This window comes from Galeopterus variegatus, unplaced genomic scaffold (genome assembly GCF_000696425.1).
Source record: "Galeopterus variegatus unplaced genomic scaffold, G_variegatus-3.0.2 Scaffold5754, whole genome shotgun sequence".
NCBI classification, from domain to species: Eukaryota; Metazoa; Chordata; class Mammalia; order Dermoptera; family Cynocephalidae; genus Galeopterus; species Galeopterus variegatus.
In genome coordinates this window covers 11,615-32,400 of record NW_007731865.1, presented here as the reverse complement: position 1 = coordinate 32,400, position 20,786 = coordinate 11,615, and the positions used below count along the sequence as shown (strand labels likewise).

The 20,786-nt window shown below is 39.3% G+C and overlaps 1 protein-coding gene across 1 annotated transcript in view; it reads left to right on the top strand.

Moving 5' to 3' along the window:
* The window catches only part of LOC103605344 (arf-GAP with SH3 domain, ANK repeat and PH domain-containing protein 1-like), a 46,358-nt gene that overhangs the window by 17,879 nt on the left and 7,693 nt on the right, over nt 1-20,786 (top strand). Inside the window, exons 3-4 of the mRNA XM_008589915.1 lie at nt 15,290-15,364; nt 15,873-15,922. Of these exons, the coding sequence (XP_008588137.1) occupies nt 15,290-15,364; nt 15,873-15,922 (125 nt within the window). The remainder of the gene's footprint in view (nt 1-15,289; nt 15,365-15,872; nt 15,923-20,786) is intronic.

The following is a 20,786-nucleotide window of genomic DNA, read 5'->3' as shown; positions in this document are numbered from 1 at the left end:
TCTCCCAGAGCAGTCACTCACCACTGTCCTTTCTTCATGATTATTATGCCTTAGACCTTAGGCAAGTGTTTTCCTCTCTGGCTGTAGGTCTTTCCTTCTCTGAAATAACTTTGGTTTTTCTTCTACTTTGGACAGCCCATAATCTAAGGCAGGTGGTTCTCAAACTTGATCTTGCATCCATTTCACCTCGAGAGCTTGTTAAAACTTAGGTTGTTGGGCCCCACCCTCAGAGTTTATGATAAATTAGGTTTGGGGTTTTATTACCAAAAAGTTTCCAAGTGGTGCTGACACTATGGATCCAAGTACCACACTTTCAGAACCAGTAGAAAGGATTGTCATTCTCGACAGAAATCCACAACTCCCTAGTGTTATAGAAAATCTGCAACTTTTTTCCTCCAAATTCACTACCCTGTTAATTACTTTTACTTTTATGCATGCCATCTGATTTGTATATTATATAATAATCTAAGAACAAATTGAATTAGAAGTAGGCTACTGGTTGATTATATTGCCCTCTTGTGTTTCTGTGTCATATTTCTTCTTTAATTTTTTTTGATTCAGCTTTTAATTTAATTTTTTTTATCAATATACAATGTAGTTGATTTTCGTGTCCCTTTACAGATTCCTCCCTCTCCTCCCTCCCACCCATCAACATCATATCTGTTCACTCATCTTAACAAGTTCAAGGAATTGTGATTGTTGTGTCTTCTTAATAACTTCTTAATAACTTTCCAAATTCAAAAATAATACCAGTTCATTGTTGAAAACTTAGAAAATACAGGGAAAAAAAGATTAAAAATAACCTGAAGATGGCGGAGTAGACTGTTCCTAGTGTCACTCTCTCCCACAAATTAGCCAATTTGCAACTATTAAAAAGTAACAACAGGAGGCCTGAGAGCTGAGCTGCGTGCTGTACGACCCCCAGCCCAGGCCAGTGCCTGCCACCCAGAGAAGGCCTAAGAGCCGCCAGGTCCACACACCCTGAGTCAGCTGTGCCGAAACAGGCAGGCACCACAGGACCCCCAGCCCAGGCCAGTGACCACTGCCCAGAGAGGTCTGAGAGCTGCCAGGCCCACATGCCCTGAATCTGCTATGCCAGAACAGGCAGGTGCTGAGGGATACCCAGCCCTGGTCAGTCCCTGCTGCCCAGAGAAGCCCAAGAGCCACCAGGCCCACATGCCCTGAACCAGCCATGCCAGAACAGGCAGGCGCTGCGGGACCCCCAGCACAGGCTAGTTCCTACTGTCCAGAATTGGCAGTCTCTTCAGGAACCAGGCCAGACATGAGGGTGGAACAAGTGGACCGTGATACCCCCTGCCACAATTACTAAACACCAAAGGAAAGATACCAAAAATATGAAAAATCAAGAAAGTGCATCACCACCAAAGGAAAATAATAACTCTCAAGCTCTAGATCCCATAGAACAGGAAGTCCTTGAAATGACTGACAAGGAATTAAGAGCAACAATTCTAAGGAAACTAAATGAGATGCAAGAAAACTCAGACAAAACATTGAAATGAGAAAAATATACAGGATCTGAAAGAAGAAATGTTCAAAGAAATCAGTGCCCTTAAGAAGAATGTAGCAGAGCTTGTGGAGCTGAAGGATTCATTCAGTGAAATAAAAAACACAACAGAGAGTCTAACCAACAGGCTAAAATAAGCAGAAAAGAGAATTTCTGACCTTGAAGATAGGTCATTTGAATTAACACAGGCAGACCAGAAAAAAGAATTTTAAAAGCTCTCAGACAACCTTAAGTGCTCAAATATCCGAATCATGGGTATTCCAGAAGGGGAGGAAAAAGGAAATGGCATTGAAAGCGTATTCAACAAAATAATACCAGAAAACTTCCCAGGTATAGGGAAAGTCACAGATCTTCAGATTCAGGAGGCCCTAAGATCCCCAAACCTATTCACCCCAAAAAGATCCTCTCCAAGACATGTTATAGTCAAACTGACAAAAATCAAAGACAAAGAGAGAATCTTAAAAGCTGCAAGAGAGAAGCAGCAAGTCACCAAAAGGGAGCCCCAATCAGACTAACATCAGATTTTTCATCAGAAACCCTAAAAGCCAGAAAAGAATAGGACGATATGTTCAAAATACTAAAAGACAAAAATTGCCAGCTACGAATACTTTACCCAGCAAGGCTATCCTTCCAAAATGAAGGACAAGTGGTGTATTTCTCAGGCAAACAAAAATTGCAGGAGTTCACTACCACACAACCAGCCTTCCAAGAAATTCTCAAGGGAGTACTGGGTTTGATACCTGAAAAACAATCATCACTGCCATGAATACTCAAGAAAGAACAAAACCTACCAGTAAGACAAAAATGCTAGCAATAAAGAGAAAAAAATAGTTTACCACCCCAAGAAACCAGCAAACACAGAAGACAAACAGAAAATCAGAAAGAAAGGAACAAAAGACATTTAAGACATCCAAACAAAAATCAGTAAAATGCTAGGAGTAAATCAACACCTTTCAATAATAACTCTAAATGTAAAGGGATTAAATTCCCCACTCAAAAGACACAGATTGACTGGCTGGATTAAAAAGATGGACCCAACAATATGCTGCCTTCAAGGGGCTCCCCTTACCTGTAAAGACACACATAGACTAAGAGCAATGGTTGGAAAAAGATATACCCTGCAAATAGAAATGAAAAACGAGCTGGAGTAGCTTTTCTCATATCTGATAAAATAGACTTTAAAGCAAAAAGGAGATAAAGAAGGCCACTGTATAATGATAAAAGGATCTATCCATCAGGAAGACATAACAATCATAAATTTATATGCACTCAGTGTCGGAGCAGCCAGATTTATAAAGCAAACACTATTAGATCTAAAGAATGAGATGGACACTAACACCATAATAGCAGGGGACCTGAAGACCCCACTCTCAACATTGGATAGATCATCTAGGCAAAAAAATCAATAGAGAAACACAAGATCTAAACAACACTTTAGAGCAATTGGACTTGGCAGGTGTCCACAGAACATTCCATCAACAACCTCAGAATATTCGTTCTTCTCATCAGTTCATGGAACATTCTCCAGAATAGAACACATAAGTCCCAAATCAAGTCTCAACAAATTCAAAAAAATTGGAATTATTCCGTGTATTTGTTCCAATCACAATGGATTAAAATTAGAAATCAATAACAAATGAAACTCTGGAAACTATACAAACACATGGAAATTAAACAGCATTCTACTTAATGACATATATGGGTCCAAGAAGAAATTAAACAGGAAATCAAACAATTTCTTGAAACTAATGAAAATAAAAACACATCATAACAAAACCTGTGGGATACTGCAAAAGCAGTACTAAGGGGGAAATTTATCGCATAAGATGTTTACTTCAGAGGACTGGAAAGATGGCAAATAAACAACCTAACACTTCACTTTAAAGAACTAGAAAACCAGGAACAATCCAAACCCAAAGTTAGTAGACAGAAAGAATTAAGATCAGAGCAGAGCTAAATTAAATAGAAACCTGAAAAACAATAGAAAAGATCAATGAAACAAAAAGTTGTTTATTTAAAAAGATAAATAAAATTGACAAACCTTTAGCAAGGCTAAGAAAAGAAGAGAGAAGACCCAAGTAACAAAAATTAGAAATGAAAAAGGTGATATTACAACTAATACCTCAGAAAAACAAAGAACCATTAGAGACTACTATAAACAACTATATGCCAACAAATTTGAAAATCTGAAGGAAACGGATAAATTTCTGGACACATACAAACTACCAAGACTTAGCCAAGCAGATATAGAAGATCTGAACAGACCAATAACAGGAAAAGAAATTGAAGCTGTTATCAGAAGGCTCCCAACAAAGAAAAGCCCAGGACTGGATGTGTTCACTGAAGAGTTCTACCAAACCTTCAAAGAGGAACTGATAACAGTTCTCTACAAACTATTCCAAAAAATTCAAATAGAGGCCATTCTCCCAAACTCATTTTATGAGGCAAATATTACCCTGATACCAAAACCAAAGATAAATCGAGGGCCGGCCCGGTGGCGCACTGCTACAGTGCGCCGCTTGGGAGTGCAGCAGCGCTCCCGCCGAGGGTTCGGATCCCACATACAGACCGGTTCCCGCTCACTGGCTGAGCGAGGGGCGGGCGCAGCACCGAGGGTTGCGATCCTGTTGCCGGTCCCGGTCCGGTACGGGCGCGACACTGAGGGTTGCGGTCCGTTGCCGGACACGAAAAAAGACAAAAAGGAAAAAAAAAAAGATACATCGAAAATAGAAAACCACAGACCAATATCCTTGATGAATATAGATGCAAAATTCCTCAATAAAATACTAGATAACAGAATTCAGTAACACATACACAAAATTAAACACCATGATCAACTGGGATTCATCCCAGGGCTGCAAGGTTGGTTCAATATATGCAGCAGATATACCTGATACATCACATCAATTAAAGCAAAGACAAAGACCATATGATCATCTCTAGATGCTGAAAAAGCATTTGACAAAATTCAACATTCATTCATGATAAAGACTTCCTACAAGTTTGGTATAGATGGAAAGCATCTCAACACAATTAAAGCCACATATGATAAGCTTACTGCCCATATCATCCTGAACAGAAGAAAAGGAACTAGACAGGGATGCCCACTCTCACCACTACTATTCAACATAGTGTTGGAAGTACTAGCCAGAGCAATCAGAGAAGAGAAGGAAATAAAGGGCATCCAGATTGGAAAAGATGAAGTCAAACTGTCCCTGTTTGTGGATGATATGATCCTATATATTGAATAGCCTAAAGCCTCTACAAAAAAACTCTTAGAGTTGATAAATGATTTCAGTAAAGTTTCAGGATACAAAATCAACACTCAAGAATCAGTAGCATTTCTATACTCCAATAGTGAACATGCAGAGAAAGAAATCAAGAAAGATAGCCCATTTACAATAGCTACGAAAAAATTAAAATAATTAGGAATGAAGTTAACCAAGGATGTGAAAAATCTCTATGAAGAGAACTACAAACCCCACTGTTGAAAGAAATAAAAGAGGACACAAGAAGATGGAAAGATATCCCATGCTCTTGGATCGTAAGAATTAACATTGTGAAAATGTCCATTTTACCAAAGTGGTCTACAGATTCAGTGCAATCCACATCAAAATTACAATGAAATTTTTCTCAGAAATGGAAAAAGCTATCTAGACGTTTATATGGAATGATAAAAGACCACACATGGCCAAAGCAATTCTAAGCAAAAAACAATAAAGCTGGAGGCATAACACTACCTGACTTTAAGCTGTATTACAAAGCTATAATAACCCAAACAGCATGGTACTGGCATAAAAACAGACACATGAATCAATAGAATAGAATAGAGAACCCAGAAGTCAACCCATACACCTATGGCTATCTGATCTTTGACAAAGGCACCAAGTCTACACACTGGGGAGGAGACTGCTTCTTCAACAAATGGGGCTAGGAAAACTGGATATTCATATGTAGGAGAATGAAGCAAGTCCCATACCTCTCACCATATACCAAAATCAACTCAGAATGAATTAAAGAATTAAATATACATCCTGAAACAATAAAACTCCTTAAAGAAAACATAGGGGAAACACTCCAGGAAGTAGGAGTGGGTACAGACTTCATGAATATGACCCCAAACCAACGGAAAAATAAACAAATGGGATTATATCAAACTAAAAACATTCTGCAGAGAAAAAGAAACAATCAGCAGAGTGAAAAGACAACCCACAGAGTGGGAGAAAATATTTGCAAAATATACATCTGACAAAGGATTAATATCCAGAATATTCAAGGAACTCAAACAACTGTATACCAAAAAAACAAGTAAACCAACTAAAAAATGGGCAAAGGAGTTCAATAGGCATTTCTCAAAGGAAGAAAAACAAATGGCCAACAGACACATGAAAAAATGCTAAACGTCACTCAGCATTCAAGAAATGCGAATTAAAACCACTTTGAGATGCCATCTCACTCCAGTTAGGATGGCTAATATCTAAAAGACTGAGAATGATAAAGGTGAGGTTGCAAAGGAAGGAACTCTCATACACTGTTGGTGGGACTGCAAAATGGTGCAGCCTTTATGGAAAATGGTATGGAGGTTCCTCGAACAATTACAGACAGATCTAACATATGACCCAGGTATTCCACTGTTGGGAATATACCCAGAGGAATGTAAATCATCATGCCAAAGGGATACCTGTACTCCCATGTTTATTGCAGCACTATTTACAATAGCCAAGAGTTGGAACCAGCCCAAATGTCCATCATCAGATAAGTGGATAAGGAAACCATGGTATATCTACACAATGGAATTCTACTCTGCTATACAGAAGAATGAAATACCGCCATTTGCAACAACATGGATGGACTTAGAGAAAATTATATTAAGTGAAACAGGTCAGGCACAGAAAGAGAAATACCACATACTTTCACTTATTTGTGGGAGCTAAAAATAAGTAAGTGAACACACATTAAAGGGTGGTGGGGGAAGAAGACACAACAATCACAACAGTTCCTTGAACTTGTTAAGACAAGTGAACAGATAAGATGTAGAGGAGCGGGAAAGTGGAATGGGTAAAGCGTCAAAAAAATCAACTACAATGTATATTGAGAAATTAAAATAAAAAAAAATAAAATAAAGATAAGTAACCTTACAGTCCACTGTTAAGAGGTTGATATATCTATATCTTCCTGACCTTTTTGCTCTCTGTAAATCTTTTATTCTCATGTATTTTTTAGTCATATAATTTTTTAGTAACATTGGCTTCATACTACAGTACTATTTTATAACCTGGTTTTCTACTTATTTACATATTTTGAAAATGTTTTCCTGTCTTGTAAAATACTGTAGTCTAAAAACCTTCACTCAGTTGGAAGCACACAGCCTCCTAAAGCAGAGCTGCCCTGGTTGAGGCAGGGTTGGAAGCCAGGGTTCTCTCCCTGATTACCACTGGCAGTCCCTGAAGAGAGATCTGCAGAACCCAGAGGTATTGCCCACCCACAGACACATTCCAAAAACTGCATAGAATGCCCATCTTATGTTTGCACCATAATTTATTTACCCAATCCCCTATTTTGAACATGTCCATTGTTTCCATTTTTCACTGTCTAAAGTGTAATAGTTTGAAATCTCTACACATCTCATTATATATTATTTCTATACTGGTCTTTATTAGTGCATAGATTCAGCTTGTCATACTTTCATTTCTTTTTCCTTTCTTGTAGTTTAAGAGTTAGTTAGGAAATGGGGGAAACTACCTAATAGCCCAAGGCCCTAGTAGTCGTAGTCTCTTGCTCTAGTCAAATTAAGAAGCCCACTTTCTTGAGATATTTCAGGCTTTTTCAAAAGGTTATGTTTATTCTATGCCTGAAATTTTGTAGTGGACATTGTGGACTATACCAAAAAATTTAGGGTTTTGATAGGAATTATGAATTAACATTTCTAACTCTCCAGCTGTACCACAGAATTTTTAGTTGTTTCTGTTACTTTGTTAGGTGGAAGATGAAGGCTGCCCTGCTCTTGAGGCAGTTTGAGCATCTCCCTGTAGTTGTTTCACCTAGTTGTTTTACATGTTTTTCTACTGTGTTCATTTGTAACTCAGTAGCTCATTTTAAGCTTATAACTGTAAAGTACTTGCTGTAGGCTGGATGCTTTACCTTCCTCAACCCCAATGAAGCTTAAATTCCCACTGTAACTGTTGAAGATGGGAAATCTTATTATGGTAATTGAAAGATGAGGCCTTGAAGAGGTGATTAGATTGTAGGACCATGCCATAATGAATGGATTAAAAATGGTGGTCATGGGCCTGTTTCTGAGGGCTTTAAAAAGAGAGTGAATGAGGAGGTTAGTCTCAGCTCTCTCTGCTCCACCATTTTCACAATGTGATACTTTCCCGTCACTGTTGCCACCACCAGGACTCTCACCAGATGTGTTCCCTGGACTTTGGACTTCCCATCCTCTGAAACTGTAAGAAATAAATTTCATTTTGCTTATAAATATAAGCAACAGAAATGGACCAATACAGTACTTTAGAGACTTCAGTGACTCTAGATACCTGTCACTTTATTGATGGCAGAAATGAAAAGTGACTGCCTAAACTTTCATAGCCAGGTGGAGGCAGATTCAAGTTCAGAATAAGTCTGACCTCCACCCTTTCTTCCCTAGTGTCAGAAAAAGCCTAACAGCTACTGGATGAGACGGATACCCTTGGTCTGTCACCCCAAGTGATCTCCTAAGAGCAGTTCTATCCCTCTGTCCCTCTCCTGAATCTTGCTGTCCCACCCATGCTCCCATCCCAGCCCACAGTCTGGTGCTGAGCAATCCAGGAAGACGAAAAGTGGTTCAAATTCTGTAACACTTAAGGTCTCAGAACAGCACTCCTTGGAGAGGAATTCTTTCATTCACCCATTACTCAAATCAGCAAGCATTTTATTTAGTGTATATAGCATGTCTACACTGTGCTAGGAGTTCAGTGGAACACAGCAGTGGGCAAAGCAGTCATAGCCCCTGTCTCCAAGAAACTTTGCTCTAAAAGACAAGTAATTATAAAGTGCAGTACTCTGTGAATGTGAGCCTATTCTGACACTGGTTGAGACCTATATAGAATGGTCAGGGCCCCACTGAGGAAGTGATATGGAGATTGAAAGGCTTTTTTCTAACACCCGGAGGAAGAGTGGTCCAGACAGATGGTAAAGCATGTGCAAAGGAGGAGCAAGCTCTATGGGTCAAGAAGCTAAGTAAGTGTTGAAGTGTAGTGGGAATGGATAGAGGAGCTTGAGACAGGTTATCAGGGTCAGCCCTAAACTGGGAGTTAAGATTTGAATCCAGTTCAGTGGGAAGCCAATGATGGCTTTTAAGGAGGATTGTGATATGATCTGATAATCACTTGAAAAGATCACTGTAACAGTAGGACATAGAGGAAATGAGAATGGCCTTTTGAGTCTTTAAAAACCTTAATAGCCTAACCATCTGCTTTACTCATTGTTTGACCTTGGGCAAGTTACTTAACTTCTCTGAGACTGTTTCCTCAGTAATCTAGTGAGACTAACAACCATGTTACAGAGTTGTGAGCACTAGCTTTAGACAACATATGTTAAACACACGTACCCTCTGTAGTAAACAATAAACAACCTAATTCAGGCTGTTCTGCCTAGATTAGAACATGGTATAATGGGACACATTATCTTACAGTTTAAAGAAACTACCTTGCAAAATAAGCAGGCAAACAAGAACTGTGAGACTTACCAACAGAGAAAATGTGCAATATAAAGGATATTTTGGAGCCCCTCTTCCAGCCTTAATAATACCTAAAATTCTATCATTAGTATATTCTAGTACTTGAATTGCTGTCATTATAGTTTTTCCACCACTACTGCTGAGCTTTTCAAGCATAAAGAATCCTGTGAAATTAAACCTAGTTACATTTTATTAAGAGTCTGTGTTGTGTCAGGCACTTTGCATGCACTTGCATCCACTGACTTTATCTCATGTAATCTAAACAGCATAAGGAGTTAGTCCTATCATTCCTACTTGACAAGTGTGGACACCAGGTCTCTAAAAGTTTGAGTGATTTGCTCAAGCACACACCTAGCTAAGTATATGTCACCTGCTTGACCATGTGAGCACTGGGCACTCTGGCAGCTGTAGAGAGTAAACTTGGAAATCCCTAAGTGGTGGGTGAGGTGGAAGCATTAACTCTCATCTGTCTTGGATTTGTAAGTGTCCTCAACCTGTGAGCAAATATTCCTTGTTTCCCCTTAATGCCTATGAAACCACATAAAGAATATCTTAGTTTTATAATAGGTCAGTAATGGCTGGTAATAACTGTTCATTGCATGTATATAGTATATTATAGTTATCAGTAAGAAGATAGTATTATAAATAGTTCATTGGCTTTGGAGTTAGACCTGGTTTGTGGTTTGATCCCTTCACTTAACTAGCGGTTTATGTTTGAACAGGATTCTTAATAATTATTTGTACAGTTTTGGAGCAGCTGATGAGACTATGTAAAAGCAGCCAGCTCTGTGGCCTGGTACAAAGTGGAACTTCATTGGTATCAGTTCTGTCTTGATCCACTCACTCTGGCATAGGCTTTTTTCCTCTGTATCTTAATACTCTGGAAAGCAGCCTAATGACAAGGCACCAGTTTTAAATAGCTTCAAGGTGGTAAATAACTGTCTAGGGCATGAAGGAGGTAATGAACTAGATAGAATACCTAACTTATACCAGGGAATCGCTGACTTAACTGCTGGGAGCTGGCTCATTATTTTAATTGGATTTTCCAATGTGTTGAGCAAGTCAGCAGATTTGTATTAACCCTTTTCTCAGAGAAACTGTTTCCTTCTGTAGAGGGGAAGGAGAGAGAGAGGACCAATGGGCAGTGGAAAGAGAATTCAGAATTAATGCAAGATAACAAAGCAAGCAAATTATTTTCTCATTAATTAATACAGTCTTATGTGCCTGTAGGTGTTGTGGAGGTACCATTTGTAGAGCTGTGCTGTGCTCTGCTTCTCTCAGAGGCAAGAAAACGAGGCACTGCTGACTCACTGCCTTTCTGCCAGTTAACTGCTCCAGTAGGCCGCGCAGCCTTTCAGGTGCCTTTAGGTACACTTACCCTACACCCCATGGAGGGGCTCAAAGTGGAGTTGGGCAATATTCAGGCAAGCCAGAAAGTATGGTACAGTGTGACCTACAGCCACTTCTTGACTCCTGCTTTGGGATCTCATCCATTAGTGCACGAAATAGATAAGGGGACTCCCCTTAAGAAGCATGCCTTCTAAGTGAGGAAAGACAGGCAGGCAGGCAGTAAACAAATACATGAGATCATTTTTTTGTGTGATAAAACTATAAAGGGGCAAAAAAGGGGGGGAGCAGAAGATATATGTTTGTTTATATACAGAGAGGAAAAGCTGTTTATGAAGTCATCTCCAGTGGCTGGGATTATGGAGGATATTTGTACATCTGGCAGTGTTAAAGCAATTGTAAAGAGTAAGTGTCTATTTTTATGAAAGCCAATATTAATTACAATTATTTGCTTAAACAAGTTCCTTTGCATAATGAAAGGATAGACCTCAGTGTCTCTCTGTCTTATTTATTCCAAATTTCTAGTTGGGCTTGATGTATGTACTGACAGGGAAAATATCCCTTTTGTGAGGAAAGAAATTTAAACAGCAATTTGTGTGGAAAGCAAGTATGTTTACCGTACTTAAACATTCCTGAAATGATGTTTAAGCAAATCTTGTGTTTGCTTAATAAAACAAAAAAAGATGTACTTTTAAAAACATACTCTTTAACTTCTGTAGACTTAATCATGTTAAGGAACTTAGCATTAATTCACCTGTACACCTGTATTATTCAAGGAAAGGAAATGACTTGGAAGTTGAATAAATGGTACTAATCAGTAGAATCTTAGTAAAAAAATGAATGGGAAATAATTATATAATAGACTACTTGAAAGGCTTTTTAAAAAATCTGTTTAAGATAATGAAGGTGATACACGAAGTTTATCTACCCTATTATTATTGTTTTATATTGGCTTCATTGTAATAGCCGGTAGAGATGACTTTGTTATACATCCGTTTGCAAAACTCTTGCTCAGGCCATGAAAAGGCTTTCTGAAAGAACTAGAAAATAAAAATACGGAAAAATTACAGATTCCCGTGACTGTGAAGTCATGTAATCCATCTCTGTCCCAGAGCAATACCCTGAAATATCTGAGAGAACAGGTTTTCTTCACTGAGATCTCCAGGAGAGGAAATTTTGTTTTGCCCCTTTAAATATTTCCTGAAAGTTTCCTCCCCTTGAGATTGGTCTACTTTCTCTTTGACTGCTCTCTGTATCATTATCTTAGCACACAGTTAGTATTCACTTGTCACTTAAGATAATTTTTGCCATTTTTTTAATTAACCTACTTTTTCTTGGGAAGTGAGTTGGAAAGAGTTTGTAAATTTTAAGTTTTTTTCCTGTGGCCTTTTCATAGGCTAGTCACTAGGAAAATTCTTAATTTGTAATACACAATGTTTTGCCTTCTTGGTTTCTTATCCCCCCAGAGTATGTGTGTAGACAACCACAAAGGAGTTCTTAATTTTGGGGGTTTTCCATCGAAGCAACTACACTCCCACCCCCAACCCCCATGCCTAACTAACCATGACGACAGCATTAAAAAGTTACTGTGTGTGTTCGTTACGTGGTCACTACATGGTTTTTCAGGGACTTTTCTTTGGAACAACCCTCACATTCAGTACTAACCACAGAGTTTCATGACACTTTTATTGTTGTTATATTGTAATACAGCCTTTAGATCAAGGTGGCAGTAACATTAATGTATTCTTTTTATTTTTTTCCACCTTCATTTTACAAAGGATTTGAGGCATTGATGAAAACTGTAATTTAGGACTAAAAGTTAAAAAGCATTTATCACTGTCTTTTCCTTTTTGTTTTAAAATTTTGACTTTTTTCGAATAAACAAGATTACATGTTTCTTTTTTTTTTTTTTTTTGTCTTTTGTCTTTTTCCGTGTCTGGCAATGGGTCGCAACCCTCAGTGTTGCCCCCGTACCGGACCGGGGACCGGCAACGGGATTGCAACCCTCGGTGTTGCTCCTGCACCTCGCTCAGCCAGTGAGCGGGAACCGGTCCATATGTGGGATCCGAACCCTCGGGCGGGAGCGCCGCCGCACTTCCCAAGCGGCGCACTATCCAGTGCGCCACTGGGCCAGCCCATGTTACTTTTTTTTAAGTGCAAAATATCTCCTCTCCTAGCTTGTCCCTTTGCCCAGTTTTCATCCCTGAAGGGAACTGGTATCAGATTACTGTGTATTCTTTCAGAAATAATTTAAGTGTAGACATTTTTTCCTTTTTCTATACAAATTCTTGCACATCATAAGTACTGTTTTATACCTTACTTTTATCATATAAAAATTTATCTTTGAAGATATTTCCAAAGTTAGGCATAAAGACTTTTCTGATTTCTTTGGCCGTTGTTTAGAAGGTTCACAGTTTGTTTAGCCAGTCCTCTATCGATAGGCACTTAAGTTTCCATCAGTATAAATAGCTCTGTAGAGAAGAACCTTGTACACACATGATTCTGTATGTTACTTCTTTGACAAATATTTCTTGAGTACCTCCTCTGTGCTAGGCAGAGTTCTAAATTCTGGGAGTACAGCAGTGAACACACAAACTCCACTCTCAACGAGCTTGCATTCAAATTGGGGAGACAGACAGCAAGCAAATAAAGAAACACACATATACAAATGGTTAGGGTTGATAAGTGTTTTGAAGAAAAGTAATGTAAGGATCTCCTTGAACCGAGGAGAGGTAGATTGATTAGTGGTAAGTGGGTTAGGCCCCAACCTCATTTACCTACCATGTACACAAATTCCGAAAACCCACAGGATAGGGAGATGCTGGGGATCTGTACTCTAGGAATGAAATTGAGGACTCAAGAGCAAAATATTATTCCAGCTGTCCATCTAAGGTAGAGGATGAGTCCTATTAATCTTTATTTCTTCCCTCTCACACCCAAGGCCAGTGTTTTGTACCTTTCTTTGTTTTTTGTTTTTGGGTTTTTTTCATTACCCACAACCTTCCTCCTTTCCCCCAAAAGCCTTTTTAGACATTTTTTCCCTCTAAAAATTTTTATATAAGCTGTATCAGTTTATATACTGTGGCCATTTGGAGGGCCACAAACAGTTATAATATCCAAGTTTTTTTGCCCCACTCCCCAAAAACCAATATCGTAGACCCTCACAGAACATAGACTCAATCTGTAGCCCTCTGGCCTGCCAGCCAGGCTGTTTTTCTGTATGAATGGTAGCAAAATCACATGTACCATATTTAACAACTCATAGCATTTTAAAAATAAACGTGTATTCAGCACTTCCAAGGTATTGGAGAATAACTTAGCACTTTTCATGTACATTAACTGATACCATCTTCACAACAGTTGCTCATAATAGGTTATAATATCCCACTTTACAGATGTGGGGAAGAGGGTCACACACAAAGTCCTCCAGTGTCAGCACTGGTCCTTCTTATACCACTCTCTCCCTCTGCCTGTACTATAGCACGTACTAACATAATGTAGTAGAGTTGACTGCATCCTAAGTGCCTCTGTCCCAAGAATGTGGACTCTCTAAAGGTAGAAACAGTGTTTTATGAGAATACTTCAAAAAATTCATGAAAATACAGAGTTTAAAGATAATACAAATCTTTCCATGAACTTTTTGAAGTGCCCTCGTATTCATCTTTGCTCATCCAGCTCCTAGCATAGGGTGTGGCACAGAGTAGATATTGGGTAAATAAATGATGGATGGACAGACAAACGAATAGGACAACCAGATGGAAAGACTGACAGATGAATACACCTACTTGTTCGTAAGATTATTTCTTGAGTGAAGGGACCCACAAACTTTTCCATCTCTAATCTGGATCTGCAGGTCCCTGTAGTCGTGGTTTCTGCACTACCAAAACTGATTTCACCAAGATCACTAGGGGTCTCCTTGAAGACAGACTGTATTGTAAACTCTTCTCAGTCCTTTTTTTGCTTATTATTTTCATACTTGACCATCCCTCCCTTGGTTTCTCTGTCACTCTTCTCTCCAGCTGGATAGCAGATCCATCTCCTTCATCTTTGTAGATCCCTCTTTATACCATCTTAAAATCAAGAAGACCCAGGCCACTACCTCAAAGCAGTGAAAAATATCTACTCTACAGGTGTAGATTGCACTTCTCAAATATCTTGACTTTTTAATGGAGTCTAGGCCCTGAGGATACAGCTGTGAACAGAACAGTCAAGGTCCATGCCCTCATTGAGCTTATTTTCTGGTAGAGGAGACGGAATACACATGTAAACAAACAGTAATTTCAGATAATGGTACATGCTATAAAGGAAGTTGAACAAAAGTCAAATTAAGATCCAAATTAAGGTGGCAATGAAAGTGCTGAAATGATTTTAGGAATTATTTATACACGTGTACATATACTATAGCATAGTACTTAAGAACTCAAGCTCTGGAGTCAAATCACAGCTCTCCACTCAAGTGCTGTGTGGTTCTGCACAAGTGACTCCACCTCTGTCTCCTTTCTACAGCCACGAAGTAGGGGTGATTGTGCTGCCTAACCCATGGAGGTGTTGTGCAGGTTTAATGAGATGAAGCTCATAAAGCCATTCAGCAGAGCCTGGTGTGTGAAAAATGCTCAGTCAACAGTAGCTGGTTTCATTGTTCTGTGTGCATATTCTTGTTTAACTGTCTCCCATCTTTCCCTTGCTTTGCTTTTCAGCTCCAGGGTCTGAGCCACAATGTGATCTTCACCTTGGATTCTTTGTTAAAAGGAGACCTAAAGGGAGTCAAAGGAGTAAGTGTTCAGAAATTTGATTTTCACTTTAACTTACAAAGATTGATTTTTTTTTCCTCTCTCTTTTAAGATCATAGTAGTGCTTGTATTTGAAAGGCACTCTGAGTGTAAAAAATGTTCTTGGAAAATGATCATTGGAAAAGATGTGACGCTTCACATAATATTATTGACAGAGGAACGAGACTAGACATTTTCAGGGAGATTGAGAGCCTAAGTGGGTGGGAGAAAGAAGCTAAACCGGAGTCTTCCTCCACCCATGTCACTTCTGTGGGCCCAGCCTCTCTCAGAACCTCTGGGTCCTGCTTCGTGGACATGACCAGGAGCACTCACCCCTCCTACCTCCCTCAGGCTACTCATGTGTAATAAATGGTATAGTGTGCATGAAAGTGTCTTGTAAAGTTTTGAGTGTCGTACAAAGGAAGTCATTTTTGCTAATGTTATTTCAAAATTATTTATTAATTTTAAACAAAAGTAAATGCAATTTCAATTTTATTTTCTCTTTTCTAAGGATCTCAAGAAGCCATTTGACAAAGCCTGGAAAGATTATGAGACAAAGTTGTAAGTGTTTTTTTGGTTTGTTTTTGTTTGGTTTGGTTTTATTATATTGTTATGAGTTTCATAAGAAAAAGTAACTGGAGAAAGGACAGAGAGAGCACTTAACTAATAATCTTCTCAACAAAAATAATTTAGTATATCCTTATTAAGGGCTAAGAGATTGGGCATGCTGACCTAAGTAAAAGTGATTACATTTCCTGTGCTAGTTGTCTAGAGTGAGAGAAACTTTTACTGTCAACTTTGCATTTATGGCTGCTGGTCTTGACTATCAAGTTGTAGATCTGTGACTGCTGCAACTTTTATTATAGTTAGCCTGTAACTATGGACCATTTACGTTTCTGCATAGTATAACAATTGGGAAATAAGAAAAGTAATAGGCAATGTTTGTGACATCTGCCTGCCAGCATCTGTGCCACGTGTTTTTTATGTGCGTGACCTCCTCACAGCAACCATGAGGGTACTTCAGAAAGTTTGTGGAAAAATAGAATTAAGAGGTAATATGAATTTTTCCATGAACTTTTTGAAGTACCCTTGTATCTATACATCTTTTACTGTCTTTTTATGTATCAGGGAAACTGAAGCCTGGAGATCCCAAGGGGCTTGCAGAAGGTTATAAAGCTTATAAGTGAGCCTGAGTAGCCTAGTGTGGGCACTGTTGTCAGACCACCTACCTTGTGGAGTTATTGTGAGGGATTAGGGAGATAAGAACTTTGTGTGGTGCCTGGCTCATCTTTATACTGTATGTATCATGCCATGTTCCTTTATTATTATTACTCTGAGACATTTGTAATACCAGGTGGCAGGGTGGGAAGAGATAATATATTTTAACGCCTTTAATAAAAATCTTGGCTATAAACTTGGGTAACTATAAACATAAGAGAATAAAAACATTTCTGTAGTCAGCAATAGCAGCAGAATGAAAACAGAAGCAAAAGAAAAATATTCAAGATAAAATACGTTTTTCCCAAACTACTTTTGTAATTGCTTATGTAATAAGTGCATTGTTGGGGACTTGCTGCCTTAGTAATAGTTTTGTGTATTGACAGTTATAAAAGTAGCTGAGAACAGAAGGGCTCTAAAATTGGCCAACTGATGTAAATGAATGCTGTGGGCCATGTGTCTGTATGAAAAGTGGGTCATGAATACTCACACTTGTGAGCTAAGTACTGTCCCAGTCAAGAGGCAACTGTGCACACACTTGGGATGGAATAGAACCAGGTACTTAAAAATGGGAGGGGCATGGGCCGGCCCGGTGGCGCACTGGATAGTGCGCCGCTTGGGAAGCGCGGCGGCGCTCCAGAGGGGCATGGGCCGGCCTGGTGGCGCACTGGATAGTGCGCCGCTTGGGAAGCGCGGCGGCGCTCCCACCCGAGGGTTCGGATCCCACATACAGACCGGTTCCCGCTCACTGGCTGAGCGAGGCGCGGGAGCAACACCGAGGGTTGCAATCCCGTTGCCGGTCCCCAGTCCGGTACGGGGGCAACACTGAGGGTTGCGATCCGTTGCCGGACACGGAAATAAGACACACACACACACAAAAAAAAAGTGGGAGGGGCGAGTCCACAAAGGGAGGAGAAAAAACCTTGCTCTAGACTTGTTATAAGACACACACACACACACAAAAAAAGTGGGAGGGGCGAGTCCACAAAGGGAGGAGAAAAAACCTTGCTCTAGACTTGTTACAGAGTATGTCTCCATTATAGTACAGAGGGACAACAAAACATAATATGTTGATATGTGCATTATCAACCAAAGTTATACCAATATTAGATGGTATAAATGTATTTATATAAGTCTATGTGTTTATTGAAGACCTTGAAGTATGTGGTGGTCAGTATTATGAATATCATAGACTGTAAAGCATTTTAAGATGGTCCAGGTCCCCTTCATTGCACTTCTCTCACATGATAGAACATGTCTGGCTGTTCATTTGTCTGTATTATCCTCCAGAATCTAAACTTGGTGAGAGCAGCAACTATGTTGTTCTTGTGTATGTTGTTAATCTCCCACTGCCTAACAGAGTCTTTGGCACATAATTTGTGCACTATGTGAATATTTATTGAATTAATAAAGGGATTATCTAGATCTGGAAATGTATAGCAGGAATAGTGAGTTTAATGGGTCCTGATTTTAGGACTTTACAAAGGAAGGTTTTGTTTTTGTTTTGTTTTGTTTTTAATAAATCCTTGTCAACAAATTATTTTCCTGAAATAAACCTTTCCTGCTGAAGTACAGTAGTATGGGGGTAGGGAGAAAACAAGCATTTGTCTATTTGATGTGATAGGACTCATTTGGTTATAAGTTACAGAAAATAAAATGACTTACACAAAAAGCTAATTTATCATCTTTGATAACTGAGAAGGCTGGATGTTTTCTGTGGTCTTCCATTTAGAACTCAGGAGGGCAGTGATGGTTAAGATCACAGACTTAGGAATCATTACCAGTTTTACAACCTTGAGCCAAGAATAATTAATTTTGATGATGCTTATTTGTAAAATAACATAAGAATTACCTCCTTTTCAAGGTTTTTTTGAGGACAAGGTAAGATAATGTATTGATTCAGTTTCACAGTGTCTAGCGTAAGATAGTCACACAATAAATAGTTTCTATTAAGTTTTTTAATAATCAAATTTTATTTCGTCAAAATAACGCATGTATATAAAATGAAACATATAGTACTTGTATTGGTTAAGACTTACTCTGACAACATATCATAGAAACCCTGAGTAACAATAGCTTCAGTGTTGTTGAAGTTTATCATAGAATACAAAGCATTCTAAGGTGGATCAGGTACCCTTAATAGCACTTATCACTTGACTGTATTGTCCTCTAAATCTAAATTCAGTGAGTCTGTGCTGTGCCTGATGATACAGGGTTCTTTACAAATGACAAAGGGGAGAATGTTAAATAGGCAATGAGTGTGCTTCTTATGAAAACACAACAGTCCTCTGCCCACCCCTCCTGATCCTGCTAGTTCCTCTCCTTTTTCCAACTTTTACCTTATTCCCTGGTCTATCTCTGTTCTTCAGTATTCTCTTGCTTTTATATCTTAGTTCACCTATGATGTATGGTGGATTTAGCCACCTTGCACAACCATCTCATCACTTTCCCACCCATGTTCATCCAGTATGGTCGATAAAACAATTTTTGGTTAAGCCAGTTGTCAGTGTTTATATTTTTATGACTAATGATGTTCATTGCTAATCTGAGTGGTGTATTATGATTGAATTTTTGTTATAATACAGTTTTTTGCTTTTTTTTTTGCTTTTTTTTTTTTTTTGTCTTTTTTGAGACCGGCTGCACCGTGCTCAGCCAGTGAGCGCTGTGAGCGCACCGGTCATCCCCATATAGGATCCGAACCCGCGGCGGGAGCGCTGCTGCACTCCCAGCGCCGCACTCTCCCGAGTGCACCATGGGCTCGGCCCAGTTTTTTGCTTTTTTAAATGATGTAATTGCCTCATTTTTTATTTGTTTTGTACTATATGAATCTTTTGTGAATTTTTATCATCCGCTCCCAACAGATGTCAGACACCTGTCAATAATATTTCTGTTTAGAAAATATATTATATATTATTATAATGATTATATATTTATTATCATTAATTATCTGTCAGTTCCTTCCTTTCTCTCCTGCAGAAATCCATTTCCAGAGCTACTTAGCTCAGCAATACAGCTGTTATCCTGAGGTTGCCCTTTGACTCTCTTTACTTTTAAATCTACTTCCTCTTTTTTGTGATAGTACTATATTTTGCTGGCCCATGACCTCCAGTAGTTTCCAGGAAACAGCTCTAAAGGAGGTAAAATTTCCAGGTTTTGTATGTCCAAAAATATCTTCATTCTTATCATCACACAGAATGAGAGTTTGGATGAATATAAAAATCCTGATTTTATAATCATTTTCTCTCAAAATGTTGAAGGCATTATGCCATTGTTGCCTAATTTCCATTGTTGCCAATAAAAAGTCTGATGCCTTTCTGATTCCTGCTTATTTGTATGTGATGTGTGGTGGGGTTTTGTTTGTTTGTTATTGTTTCATTTGTCTTCAGTTAGGAAAGATTAAGGTCTTCTCACTGTACAAGGTTTTATGGAGAGTCATCATGTGCCATGATGTGTGTGCTCTGTTTGCAGTTTTTCTATTCAAAATTAGTAGTTGTTGAAAAATCCTCCCCGGAAAGAAGCCGCCGGGAGTGGCCGCCACTACGCACCCGGCCTTGCAGCTGCTGCCCTCAGCACCGGGCCAGGCTGCGCAACCCCGCCACCAGGTCTCGGGGTCCGGCGACTGCAGTATCTGCCGGGGAGGGGGCTGTCGCCTCCCTGGCCCTGGGCGCCGCTGGAACCGCGAGCCAAAGAGAGACTGAGCAGGCTGTGGCACGAACAGGAGCCAGGGGCGGCAAGAGGCGACCGGGGTGGCTCTGGCTTCAGAGGCTTCTGCAGGAGTGCAACGCAGGAGCTGAGACTCACCGGAGGGAGTGGCGTGAACGCCCCGCCATCTTCCCAGTAGTCAATTTTGGACTTGCTTGACACTAGTGTCCAACTGAGTAGTCACTGAGGTAGCCATACCAAATTGGCAACCCCAACAAAATCTTAGTCAGGCAATAGTGTCAAACCTGTAGACTGTGAAACCCCCTGCCACAATGAATAAACATCAAAGAAACGACACCAGAAACATGAAAAATCAAGAAAGTACACCACCCAACGATAATAAATCTCAGGCTCTAGATCCTATAGAACAAGAAGCCCTTGAAATGACTGACAAGGAATTTCGAGTGATAATTCCAAGGAAACTGAATGAGATACAAGAAAACTCAGCTAGACATCATGATGAAACGAGGAAAAGTATACAGGACCTGAAAGAGGAAATGTACAA